At 36.4% G+C, this 13,211-nt stretch overlaps 1 protein-coding gene across 1 annotated transcript in view; it reads left to right on the top strand.

The window, feature by feature from the left end:
• Positions 1–6,447: 6,447 nt before the first annotated feature.
• The window catches only part of Asb4 (ankyrin repeat and SOCS box containing 4), a 70,924-nt gene continuing 64,160 nt past the window's right edge, over positions 6,448–13,211 (top strand). The window contains exon 1 of the mRNA XM_003475110.3: positions 6,448–6,707. Within this exon, the coding sequence (XP_003475158.1) occupies positions 6,521–6,707 (187 nt within the window). The 5' untranslated portion in view covers positions 6,448–6,520. The remainder of the gene's footprint in view (positions 6,708–13,211) is intronic.

Raw genomic sequence — 13,211 nt, 5'->3', positions numbered from 1 at the left:
CTCTAATAATCCTGCCATCAAAATCTGGGTTAAACGTGGCTTCAGAAAACAGCCAATTGAAACTCTAGCATGCTTTGCAACTTTTTTGCTCATTCACTTTAATATCAACTATCTATAAATACAAAGTGCACCTTCTTGTTGATCTATGGACAAAGCAAAATCATCAAAACTGATCATTTTGGAGAAACTTCTATGTAGCAAGCTTGGCACGCATTAGGTTTGGGAATACTCTTCCAGGATTACCTTTCAGGAAATTGAACTTGGGGTAAAATTTATAAGTAAATAGGAACCATCCATGCATTTCACCCTTAAACTTTACTAAGTTTCAAAAAACCTGGAAATAAATACAAACTTCAGAAAGAGGATGATCTTACGATTTTTCTCCCTTTCCCTAGTCTAGGGCCTCAGAATCTACATCATTTGGTTTAGAATATATGGTCCCCACTGGCCTCATGTTCGTGCTGAAGAAAATGGGATTTTTCTGATTGGTTATGTTAATACGTAGTGTTTTCCAGGCTGTAACATCTTCCCAGAGCCCTCCAAAAGCAAAGGAGACTTTTCTTACTTATACCATTTTGCAATCCATATAAAGGTGATTATGATCTGTCTAAGACTGAACATCTTTCTCAGTTTGTTTTCTTTGTATCATGTATTACCATCTGACAGACTATGTATTTAATTTTGTTTTGTCTGCTTTCTCACAGCCTCTCCACAAATGTCAAAGGTTCATAGCTGTAGAGACTTGCTTTGTTTGGCACTGGGGACCTTGCACTTGCCAGGCAGGTGCCTGTGCTGCTGAGCGAAACCCCCAGCCCCGCATTTTTAAAAAATGCATCCATAGAGCTCAGAAAAAGCATCGGCGGCAGCTATGATGAATTCCAGTAATTTTCTTGTCGTCTTCTTCCCCAGTGGTTCAGAGCCACGCCTGTCGTGTATTCTTTCTCACCTAGAGTCAGGACCAGCCAGTGTGGCCAGTAAAATATGGTACAAATAGTGGTGTATGACTTTCTACACTGGGTTGTAAAAGACAGTAAAGGCTCTGACTTACTCCGTTGGATTTCTTCATTCTAGTAGAAATCACCTGCCATGTTGGAAGAACACTCAAGCTGCCTGAGCAAAGGTATGTGGACAGAAACAAAAATGCCAGTACCTATTTTTTTCACCTGGCAAGTAAACCACTTAGAAAAGGGCTCATTTAACCCTCACTCTCCCAGTCTCTCAGCTGAGGCCTCAAATATTGTAGAGCGGAGACAAACCTTTCTTTCATGTCGGGGAGCATGAGAAATTGGAAATGATTATTGCCGATTTAAATCAAATGTTTTGGGAATAACTTTGTAGCAAAAAATAATACAGGACATGGACATGATCCATAGTCAAATTTTCCCTAAACATCATTGACTGAAAAGTAAATATAAAGAGATTTCTTCCTAGATGACTCAGTAATCAAATATAATTTTAAAAATTAATCTAAACAAAATGGTTTAAAATGCTATTTGAGCAACAGATATATTGATTTTCAAATTTCAAGAGCTAGGCTTAAGTCTTACATGTACTCCTAATTTGTTGTCTGATTTTGTAGATGTCAAATGGGAAATGGTTCTTGATTTTGCCATCTGACAAAGTAGCAAAACTTTGGTTCTTGATTTTTCTGATCTGTATACTAGAAATAATGATAATAATTACAAATTGAGTACTGCTAAAGACACATGCTTGCCACAGTCTTACTGATATTAAAAACTTTTCGATCAGACCTCTGTCTAAAACCTCTTTTACAACTGGAATTTTCTACTTTGTGAACAAATATTTTTATGTGCTATTTAAGTCACCTCCAGCTGTGTCTACCTACAACCCAGAGTACCTTTATACAAAGCATTAAGATGAACATGTTTGAAGCAATGGTAAACAAGACAGGGTGGAGATGTTGTGAGGACAATGGTACTTAGTAACTTAAATATAACAGAAAGGGATGTCAAGCAATCTTATCAGCCATGTCTGAGGCTGATAGCAAAAATGTCCAATTATTCACTGGGAAGGTCATAAAGGTCTGAAGCACGCCATTTCCACAGAAATTCTAGGTTCCTGAAAATATGTTTTGGAAGCTTTGGCTTTTGATTTCTTCCTTATGGTTACATTTGATAATTGCATCTAGCAGCGTCCACTTCCTGTCTAAATTCCAGAGAAGAGACTGTAGTGGACAGGCTGTGATGCACACAGACATCAAGGAGGATGGCAGTCTGCTGCTTGAGCTGCAGATGTCTAGAAAGTACAAGAAGGTCTCACAGGCCATCCACAGCAACGTTACTGTCTTGTCAAAGAGCAACTCATGCCATTTCAAGAGCACAGGCATTTTCCTGGGCATGCCACGAAACCCTAATAAAAAGCTTATCTCACAGGATGGAGGGTTCTTATTTTTAAGAGCTGACATAGGAATTTCTGAGGTCCTGACTAGAGGAACATGGCCTCTTGGGGCTGAGATAGAGGGTGACTTGAAGCTCTGGTCTAGATAATAAAGGCGGATCTCAAGTCTGCTTTATCAGCACTGGCCACATTCCTTCTCATAGATTATAATGGCTTTGATGGGAGATTTAACTAAACAGCTGTTTTTGTAAGTGTGTCTAATCCCTAAGTTTTATATTATCCTGTTTGGATAAGTTGGTTAATAGATAAATTTTAGCAGATAATAGAGATAATTTTTATATATTCATGGAAATTTACTTTTTCTTAGAATATTCTGCGAAGTTTAGTTTCATTTATTTTCTAATGTTTTAGGAAGACAATATAAAGCACTTAAAAATAGGAACATGCCAGGTATAACAGTGCCTTTCTATCATCCCAGCACTCTGACAGAAGGATGACAAGTTCAAGCTCAGCCCGGGCGACTTATGTGACTTAGCCAGGTCCTCTTTCAAAAAAGAAAATGAACAAACCAAAAGACAAAACATAACAAGGAGTGCATCTTAGTTAATGACCCTGGGTTCATTCCAATACTACAAAAAGAAGAAGAAAGGAGAAGAAGGAGGAGGAATAATAATTACAAGTATAGTACTAAAGACATGAGCCTGGCACAGTCTTATTGATAGAGAGAAGAGGAAGAGGAGGAAGAGGAAGGAGAAGCAGAAGGAGAGGAAAGATTTTCCTAATGCACGGTCTCCTTGTATATTAAGACCCACCCCTGAACTCAGTCTTGCAATATTTCCTCCATAATAGAAAGATGAAAAATCTTCTATCTTGAGGTTGACCTCAAGCCTGGGTTAACAGGCTTGTTGCCCTATGGAAGAAAAGGAAAAGTTTCATAGAAAGTACACAGTCCAAAAATTGGCTCCCCAGAGAACTTGGAAGGCTCAGTAGGTTGAGGAGATGTATGTATGGTGATCCAGAAATTAGACGCTATGTTCTCTTCCCTCCTTATACGCTTCTTTAAGGGTTGCACTTTGTTGGGGTATGGTGGTTTAGAAACTATGAGATATACTGGAAGAATTCTAAGGATGATGAAGCTAGTGGCCTGGTGTCAGAGAAAATGCAGACTTTTCGCAGAACTCCAGTCCTTCATTTAGTTCTATGATCACTTTGGCCTTAACAGGTGGCAATAGAAAGCTACTGGTTGGTCATGGTACTTGTATATAGAGTGAGGACCCCAGAGGAGTGATGTGGCTAAAGAGAGGGCTCACAGCTTTGGAGTGTACATTGAACTGACATAGCTATGTGATTTGAGATAAGTCAGGGCGTCAGAATTAGAGGCAAGTGACCAAGATCACGTACTCCAGTGCTAATGGGAGTCAGAACTCTGAATAGAGCCAAAACAATTTGAGTCAGTGTGAAGCCATTTTGTCTCTCTGTAATGGGAATCAGGAGGGTCCACAGGACAATGAGTCCATCTGAGGATTCTCTTATCCACCTGGTTCATACTAGTCTGCCCATACTGGTAAGGGATGGCAAATGTTTCTTCTAATGAATACTCATTGTTAAATATTAAGTTTCTAGATTTCTTTTTTCTTTTTAAGACAGTGTCTCACTACTTAGTTCAGGCTGGCCTTGAACTCACTGTGTAGCCCAGGCTGGACTTGACCTCACAGAGATCCTTCAGTCTCAGCTTTCCCAGTGCTTATAGGCATGCACCACACCTGGCTAATATTAGTATTTTGAGTATTGTTTCACAGTACTCAATATAGATCCTTTATTATGGAAGACAAAAGTCAGAAATCTCAAAGAATTTTATCCCAAAGCTGATTACTTCCTAGAGATTGTTAAATATTTGAATGGACTAACCATATACAATGAAAGCAAAATTAAACTTTTGCCCTAAATTAAGATTGGAATAATTAAGAGGGGGATCAGATCCATTATTGGATATAAACAATGAATTTACAGCTTTGTGACAAGCTTTAGTGGATAGGAGATGCAAAAGATCCAGGGACATCCATCACTACTGAAATCCATTAGCATGCTAAATTCTACCAAAACTGCTGTTTTGCGAGTATCTTGAAAGCATTGGTACTCAATAGGCATTTTTAAAAAAAGAAATTACACTTCTAGACAGACTTGTAAACTGCTCCCTAAGAGCCTCTGTACAGTTTCACAAAAGCAGTATGTCACAGAACAGACTTTAAGGGATCAAATTCTAATTGAAACATTTGTATGTATGTTGCTATTGATACTGTTGCTATTTTTAAAAATTAGAAAACACAAAAATTTTATAAATGAACAAAAATTTTAAATACTAAAAATTAAAACTAAAGTACAAAATAGGTAAAACTAATTTATATTATTAGAAATCATGACAATGGGTGTTACTGGGATGTAAGTCAGTGTTTTGATTGGAAGAGGACATAAAGGGGACTTCAAATGAACTTAAGCAATTCTATTGCTTGACCTGCAATTTAGTTACACAGTACTTAGAATTTGCTGCTTTCTTGTATTTTATTTATATGTTTATTTAATAAGTGAAAAACTACATTGTAATTTGCATCCATGTTTACATACTTAAATTCTAATAATTGAAGTTTAAAATATTCATGTTGCTAATTTTTCTGCAGAAAGTTTACATCAATTTTGGCTCCTACCAACAATATATAAAATGTGACTTCTTGGTACTATTGTTAGCATTTATTATCATTTTTCTATTTTTAATGGCTACAAACAAAAAATTGACTATACATTTTTTCTTCTTTTTATTTTGAAAAATTTCAAACTTCTAGAAAAGGTGAAAGAATAACATAGCATTAGCAGCCATTGTTGATTTCTTATTATCTTGTTTTGAAGTTCTGTATTGCTTTCACTGTTTTGTTTTAATTGGCTGTATTCTGTTTCATATTGTTTAGTTTTATTCTCTTAATTAAAAAAGAATAATATGATAGACAACCATATATCCTTCATTAGATTCACAGCTATTAACTTTTTTCACACTTTCTCTGTCTCTCTTCACATGCACACATATGTATGCACACCTACATACCTACACACCCACACTCACACCCTTCCTTACCTACCAATGTATTGTATATGTGAACTATTTTTAGCAGCCATTGTTGATTTCTTATTATCTTGTTTTAAAGTCCTATTTGAGGGGCTGTTCAAAGGTTAGGTATATGCTATGCAAGATACTGGGTTTGATCCTCACAACTATAAAAAAAGTTTTAGACATCATGACAATTTATCTCTTACTATATTACTTAAGATAAAGAATATTTTTGTATATAACCCTAATGCCTTTTATCATCCCTTAATTATTACCTAACAGGTAATATTATGGAATTATTGATTTTTAAGATATGATAAAAGTATTATGGTTATTACCTGATAATATTCAGGTAATAATAACAAGCCCATGTTTATATTTCCATATTGTCTCAATGCAATATTTTCTAAGTAATTTGGAATAATAAAATTCATATACTTTTTGCATTAGCTGTTTTTTTCCCTAAAACACTCCCCCAACCTCTGTCTCACCTCCTTTTTCATAACATCAAAAAATTTTCAAGTTTAGGTCACTCAAAAAGATTCTGTTTCTGTTCAAATATGTGTAATCAGTCTTGATGTCACTGATTTGTATTACAAAATTATTACAGATTTTCAGGAGCACTTGTATTGACAACCAGAAAAATTTTCATTTTTGTCTTTGTGAGTCAGAGTGAGACACTGGGTGTCCAGCCAGGCACCAGAGGGTTTTAATGAGGAAAGAAAAAAAAGGGCAGTAGGAGCTTTTAAATCTTATATTACTCCTCTGATCATAAAAGAAGTAACAATGACATTTCATGCTTGTTAATGTATTGTGAGAGCTTCCCTTCCTATCAACATTGTGTGTTACTGAATGAATCAGCTGATATACACTCAGTTTAAGGGACATGAAAATGCAGTGACAGTCAAGAAGGATATTTTGAAGTTTGAAATGATCCCTATATAAATAGAACGGATCAGCATAACTTTGGGATAAAATTAGCCGACAGTTTGTGGACTCTCTAGCCTGTCTGCTCGGCGTTGCTCCTCTGAACAATCACGACACAACTTCCAGAGGGACAGGAGGATGGACGACACCACCGCCCCTATCACTAAATCTGGAGCTGCCAAGCTAGTTAAGAAAAATTTCCTTGAGGCTCTAAAGTCAAATGACTTTGGAAAACTGAAGGCTATTTTAATCAAAAGGCAAATAGATGTGGACACAGTTTTTGAAGTTGAAGATGAGAATATGGTTTTGGCATCTTATAAACAAGGTAAAAAATATAGGTGTAATTGTAAAATGGATATAAAATGAATCTTTTTAAAAAGCACAAAGCTTTAGTCACCTACTGTAAACCAGTAGCTCATATTGATTAAGCATTTAATTAACACATATTTGTATCTCTTAATTTTTCTCTCTTCATTCTTTTTAAATTGAAATGCTTATAGACTGATATGTATCACATACTTATGTATACTATATATAAAATACAGAGTATATATAAGCAAATATATTAAATATATTTCTTTTCTTTTTCTGTCCTGTGCTTAGAATTTGAAATCCTGAACAACCATATTTAGTAATGCATTGTGTGTTTCTAATTTTTCTTCTGACTGTAATGATACAGATTAATAAAATATTTTTAGATTATGATTGAAACAGACAATTGAGACCTACTCTAGACATTGTGATTGTTAATTCTCTATTAGCAGCCACTTAAAGATATATCATCTCAGTGTCCATGTGAATGAAAAGAAATCTTTTCTCTTCCATTTGAAGATTAATTAAGAGAAGGAGTTATAGTGCAGGCACCTTGATGATCTTCATCATTTTAATGAGTTTTAGTTCAAACACAAAAGCTAAATTCAGAAAAACTAAAAAGTTAACTTCAATTTCTGAACTACAATTATAGATCAAGATTGTAGAAGTGCAGAATATCTGATCGGATGCAAAACTAAGGAAAACAAAAATTAGCACAGAAATCCTTTTATCGAGGATTTCCCTGGAATTCACGCTTAAGAAATCGGAAATAAACAACATGCTGATTCTAACTTCCAAATCAACTAGTTAATGAGGGAACTTGAGTAGTTTGGCCATCTGGTGAGCAGACCGCAAATAAACACCCTACTTAACATCACTTCTGTTTAAATAAATAGATGAGACAGTATCATGTGTAGCATTTAGCAGTAAAAGTGTATACAATTACTTTTCATGTGTATAGATGCCTTCTGTTCATATATATAAATCACTAGTTCCATACATTTCCAGACAAAATGCTAATGGTATATATTTTTGTACTAATTCAGTAGTCCAGGATAATCAAGACTCAAGGAAGTAAGTAAAATAGTTAAGACGAGTTTCTGTGCTTACAGTTAGTACTTACGAGCTTCGCAATAAATTGGCATTGTTATTTTGACTGAAAGACAAAGGAAGTGTCTATGTTTTTAAAAAAAATTTTGATGGGTACTCTGCTAAAAAGAAAAAATGATATACTATGTAATTAAATTGCTTCTATATTATGAGTCTGTTTAGTGAAAGAATTTATTTAGTGAACAACTGGTTAGTTAGCAAAAGTCTTGAATGCTAAGCACATTTTAAAGGTATTTTGAAAACTTATATTTATGTCTAATGCAAAATAACTCAGGGCCAAAGCTCTGGGTAATTTATTTGACCCAGATTCCGAAAGACTGTCTGTTCTCAATTCTGTGTAGCCAGAGTACCAGGATCTTGTGAAAGCTTTGAGGTTATTACAAAAGAACTTTGAGGTTCCGGCTCTTAGGAAATAGTTTTATTTTATTCCCTGCTATTTATAATGGTGTCATCACCCCTGGTTAAGAAGAAACAGTGTCTTAAATTCTTGTCAATGCAAGTTGACTCCTATGGTTCTCCCAAAGCTAAATCTTCCTTTACTCTAATGTGCATTTTTACAGTTTTAGAACTATGGGCAGTGGCTTTCAATTAGGAGACAGCAAATCACAGAACCTGAGAAACAAAAGGAAAGTTCCAGTGTTCTTTGTGCTAGGTGTGTGTCTGAACAGAAATACCAGGACTTGGGACCATATCTTCAGGGTTGCAGGATATCACTGGTGTGTGTGTGTACATGTGTGTGTAGAAACACAACCCATTTACCGTGAGTCTAAAACTCTGTCTCTTTAATTCAGGTTAGAGTGTCATCTCTCTTTGATATTACTTCAGTTCTTTTTCACATACTTCCAGTCTAATCACCAATTTAATACCAACGTTTGGAATGGAAGTGATAAATAGCAGCCTGGTTGCTGGCTGAGCATTGTAGACCTAAGTGGTCTTATCAATTTCTTAACTCACAAAGGAGTGCTTTTGAAATAGTGTAGAGCAGAAAGCCTACACCTAGTGTGTTAGTTTCTGAGTTCTTTTTCAAATTGTTCTGAAGAATAAGTCCTATTCTGTGTGGCCTTGAAGGACGTGTAGCTGGATTAAATCCTTTGAGTATTTATTAACTAAAAGCAGAACTTTTGGCCATTGAAGACTGCTGAATTCTTATGTGCTACTGTTTGATATTTTTTAAAGCATGCTTGAAAAGCTCTAGGCAAAAAAGTATACAAATTGTAAGCATTAGCCTAATAAACCTCAGTAACTAGCATACAGATTGGGAAGCATTATTTTTGTTTACTTTGAAAGGGTGGGATTCTTCATCTTCAGTTACTTTGGTTTGTATAAAACCAATGACAATGTTTAAAACTATAACAGATATGTTACTTTAAATTTTCTTATGTAATTAATAATGTGAATCTGAATTCAACATGTGATTATCCTGAAAAAGGTTAATAGATGATTTAGTCACCATTTTTTTCCTTTAAAACATACTATAGTGTTTTTATGGCATTGAAAAAAGTAGTTAGATTTTAATTCTAAATACAATACATTTAAAATAATGCAAAAATCATACTATCATTTTTGGAATGGTAACTCAGAACTTAGCTGGCTAAGAAGCCCATTTAACATCTAAACGTTATTTCCCCAAATCTACACCCTAATAAATATACTAGTAGTCAAAAGTAGATGAATATGATCGATAGTTTGTAATCTATACACGAATATAGATTTAGTGAGTGGGAGAAAATAAAGCTATTGTGTCCAAAGAAGTCTGAAAATGATTCTCTGCTTCTCCTGGTAGCTCTGGATCCAGTTCCAAGCAGCCCATGGAGCACAGAATTGGAAGTCAGTCCCCTGAGCATATGTTCAAATTGTGGGTTCTGTGTTTCACCAGCACTTGACAGTAATTTCTTAAAGTTGGAGAATCGTCAGGTTGCTATTTCAAGATACTTTAAGCTTAGTCATAAAATCTTCAACCAGTTTCAGGGACATATGCTGGTAGCTGTAGTCCCAGCATTCTGGAAGGACCCCAAGGTCACACCCAGCCTGGGCAGTTAGTGACTGAGCAGGACTGTCTCAAAATAAAATTTTTTAAAAAAGGATTGGGATGTAGCTTGCCTGTCATGTAGAAAGACCTGGTTCCAATTTTAATACCAAAACAAACAAACAAAAGGAACAAATAAATAAATAAAAATCAAAAGCAAAAGACTCCAGGTAAAATTATGTTTATTCATTTAAACAACAGCATATTTTGTAAGGCAAAGTAAAATGTGCTGGCTGGCATTTGAGAGACCTCCCCAGGAATGACAGGGACATGAGTCTTAAGAAGTAAACAAAATAGCATTTACTAGACGGTCACTTTAAAAATGATGGAAAAAAGAATAAATATAGGAATTAATGTTTAATTACTGGATGCAATAAATGGTTGAGTAATTAAGGGACGTCATGATATAAAGTTTTTTCCAAGATGAGTAGACAGTATCTAGAGAGAAAGCAAACTGAGATGAAATCTCATGGAAACAACAAAGGTGCTTCATATTGGTTCCTGGTGGTAACCTATGTACTGGAAACGTGAACCAATGGCCTCCAAAGTGTTCCAAAAGTTTGTCTGATTACATGGTTTGATTTTCTTTTGGATATGTTTTTGGCTTGTTAATGATATAAGCACATCAGACATCTTGGTATGAAATTTTCTATTCAGCAAGGTAATCAGAATCCTTTAATTAATCAGTGTAATGCACTTTAAATATTCTATTTATGACCCACAGCCTCTGGTTTCTTGGTTGGTAGTCATATTTTTAAATTAATATCACCAATGAATAATTTTACTTGAAAACTCTCTGGCAGGTACTTTATCTGCTTTACGTGTTGCAACTGCTTTCCAAATACCATGAAAGTTCTTCTTTCTACTCTTCTAATCAATAATCTCTTTATCACCCCATTTTTCTTGTTTCCAGAAATCTACTCTCCTGCTTTGTATTACAATCCTAGAGTTCTTTTCCTTTCCTGGATGCTCAAACTTTTTTCCTTTACTTTTTCATTTTCAGTTTGCTTCCTCTTACCCTCCCAAGGGGAGATCAGAGAATTATCCTGAACGCATTAGCTATTACAAAATAGACAAGAATTGCACTTTAGTCTATAATCCTTCAGGACTTTGTAAATAAGTGGACACAGGCAGAGCAAATGTCTGCTAATCCATCCACAAGCCGTGTGTATAACCTTTGGCTGTAATCACAGAGGCCTCTTTGCATGGGACTTGGGTGACTCATAGCAGTCTGGTTGATAACTGTTACAGAGCCCTGGCTTAGCTGAAGTTTTCCCAGAAATGTGTACAGACTCCCCAAATGCTGGAGCAAAATCAGTGCCTTCTCCCCAAAAGATGTCTGAATCGCTTTGCTCCTTACCATTTTTCTTGAGCTAGTGGGCTCTCTGTCCAGCCACACAGGCATAATTCTTTGGTTTCAGATTTAAATTAAGCACACATACAGGAGGATAATTTGCATATTTTTGCAAAGGTAAAACTTCTAAATTTCTTTGAGAATTTTTAGCTATAAGTGAAACTGGCTTGGAGGTGAAGTACATGTAGCTTTAGATCAGAGATGGCTACATAAAGATTTGGGGAGATTAGTTTGAGAGTTTGATGGATCTCTATCAGTACTAGTTTACATGGATATGGGCACTTTCTATTACTTAACTCCTAGCAGATTTGTCTTCATTTGTAAAGTGGGTGCTTTGCTAATACCCTCCCTAAGCTCCTGTGTGCAGAAGATTTATGTTATGGAGATAAAATTATGTAAGCAAATAATTCATTAGGGTCTGGGGAAGGGAAAAGGTGAGCCTGTGTTTGGAAGTTCTAGGGGTCTGTTCACGGGGAGAAGCATCTCTCTCTCTCTCTCTCTCTCTCTCTCTCTCTCTCTTTCTCTGGTGGAGCCCTTCACGGACACCAAGCTCATCTCAAAGTAGTCATAACTAAACACAGATTTTGGACTTCAGGTAGAGAGTAAGTGGTTTACACTAGTGGTAAAGCCTGAAGCTTCACTCTCCTACCCAGCCCCCAAGGGCACTGTCTCCTGATGCTTCCCACCCTAGTTCTTTGTGCAGCCTGACCTCACGGATATCTTTATGATATCCGTGAAGACAAACAGAGGGGGACTTTTAAACACAAACACTAAGAATAAACCACATTCTAGGCTTTGAATCCCTGGGAAAATTCTATGGAGGAAGAGATAAACATAAGTGAATCTGGATGATCATTTTGTGGTGTTTCCAACATGCTGTGCGCAGAAGTGGTTATAGTTTGGGGACAGATATCTATCCCTTCGCAGACCAGCATCCACACAAGTATGCTTGCAGGCTCAGTCACATCTATGGTATTTGAAGACCACTGTACCTGGGGTCCAGTCCTTTATGACAGTAGGTGTATTTCCACACTTGCTACACAGTGACCCAGGTCTCTAGTCCCATTTTAAGGTGGTGACTATATGTGGGGGGTCCCTTTGCAATAGTCTGTTCTTTCCTCTGTTCAGTGCAGCAGGCTTTCCTGTTCAGCTTGGGCATATTGTCCAGGAGCTCCTGGCCTCAAGCACACACCAAAGTCCTACAACAGAGCTTTCAAATGAACACCAGCGTGCCCCAAGCCATGACCACTCATGGGGGCGGCAAAGAAAGTGTCTTGTTCAGTTACACATATTCTGATCTAGCAGAGTGAGTTGTAGGCACAGTACCATTCTGAGTGTTGGCTCCATTCCAAGCCCTCATGGTGTGTGAGCCCGATTTACTAGTTAATGCTTATGATTATGGAAGATGCAGATGAAATGATTGGAGAAGCCAAGGATGACTGATTCATGTAATAAACAGGCAAGATAAATTCTTTAGGTGTTAACGGGAACTTAGGAGGAAGAAAAAAGATCAACAAGGAAATGAATTTTCAGATCAGAGATCTGACTTTTACAGATGAATTAAGATTTTTCCCTTTCTTTGTTATGTAAAGCAGACTTGGAGATAAGCCTATTCTGCCTGCACAAAGACAAAGACAGATATTCTGCATTGCAGAAGTCATGAGCTTGGGCTGAGGCAGGAGACTTATGGCTTATGAGTAGGAGACTTACGAAAATGTGGCAGTTTTTTCTTCTGGAAAATAAAAGGCTTGGAATGCATAATTCTCCTTCCACTATCAACACTATGTTTCTTTAATTTTACATCAAAATGATGTTTTCTTAATCAGCTCTCTGCTTCTTCCTTTTGGAGATCATCTTTTCTTCCCATCGCAGAAGCAGGCATGAGCTTCTGATCAGTTGCCGCACAGAGCTGCCTAATCTTTGAGGCTAATCGGTAGGCAAAATACAGCCTGGTTTTCATGTCTGGAGCCAGCTTCTTTCCAAGACAGAAAGAAAAAAAAAAAAAACAAAACAAAAAACCTATCTTT

Source organism: Cavia porcellus, unplaced genomic scaffold, assembly GCF_034190915.1.
Source record: "Cavia porcellus strain 051 isolate PalLab524CR breed Dunkin Hartley unplaced genomic scaffold, mCavPor4.1 scaffold_2, whole genome shotgun sequence".
NCBI classification, from domain to species: Eukaryota; Metazoa; Chordata; class Mammalia; order Rodentia; family Caviidae; genus Cavia; species Cavia porcellus.
Note: the sequence above shows the minus strand (reverse complement) of the source record. Positions and strands in the feature narration are given on the sequence as shown.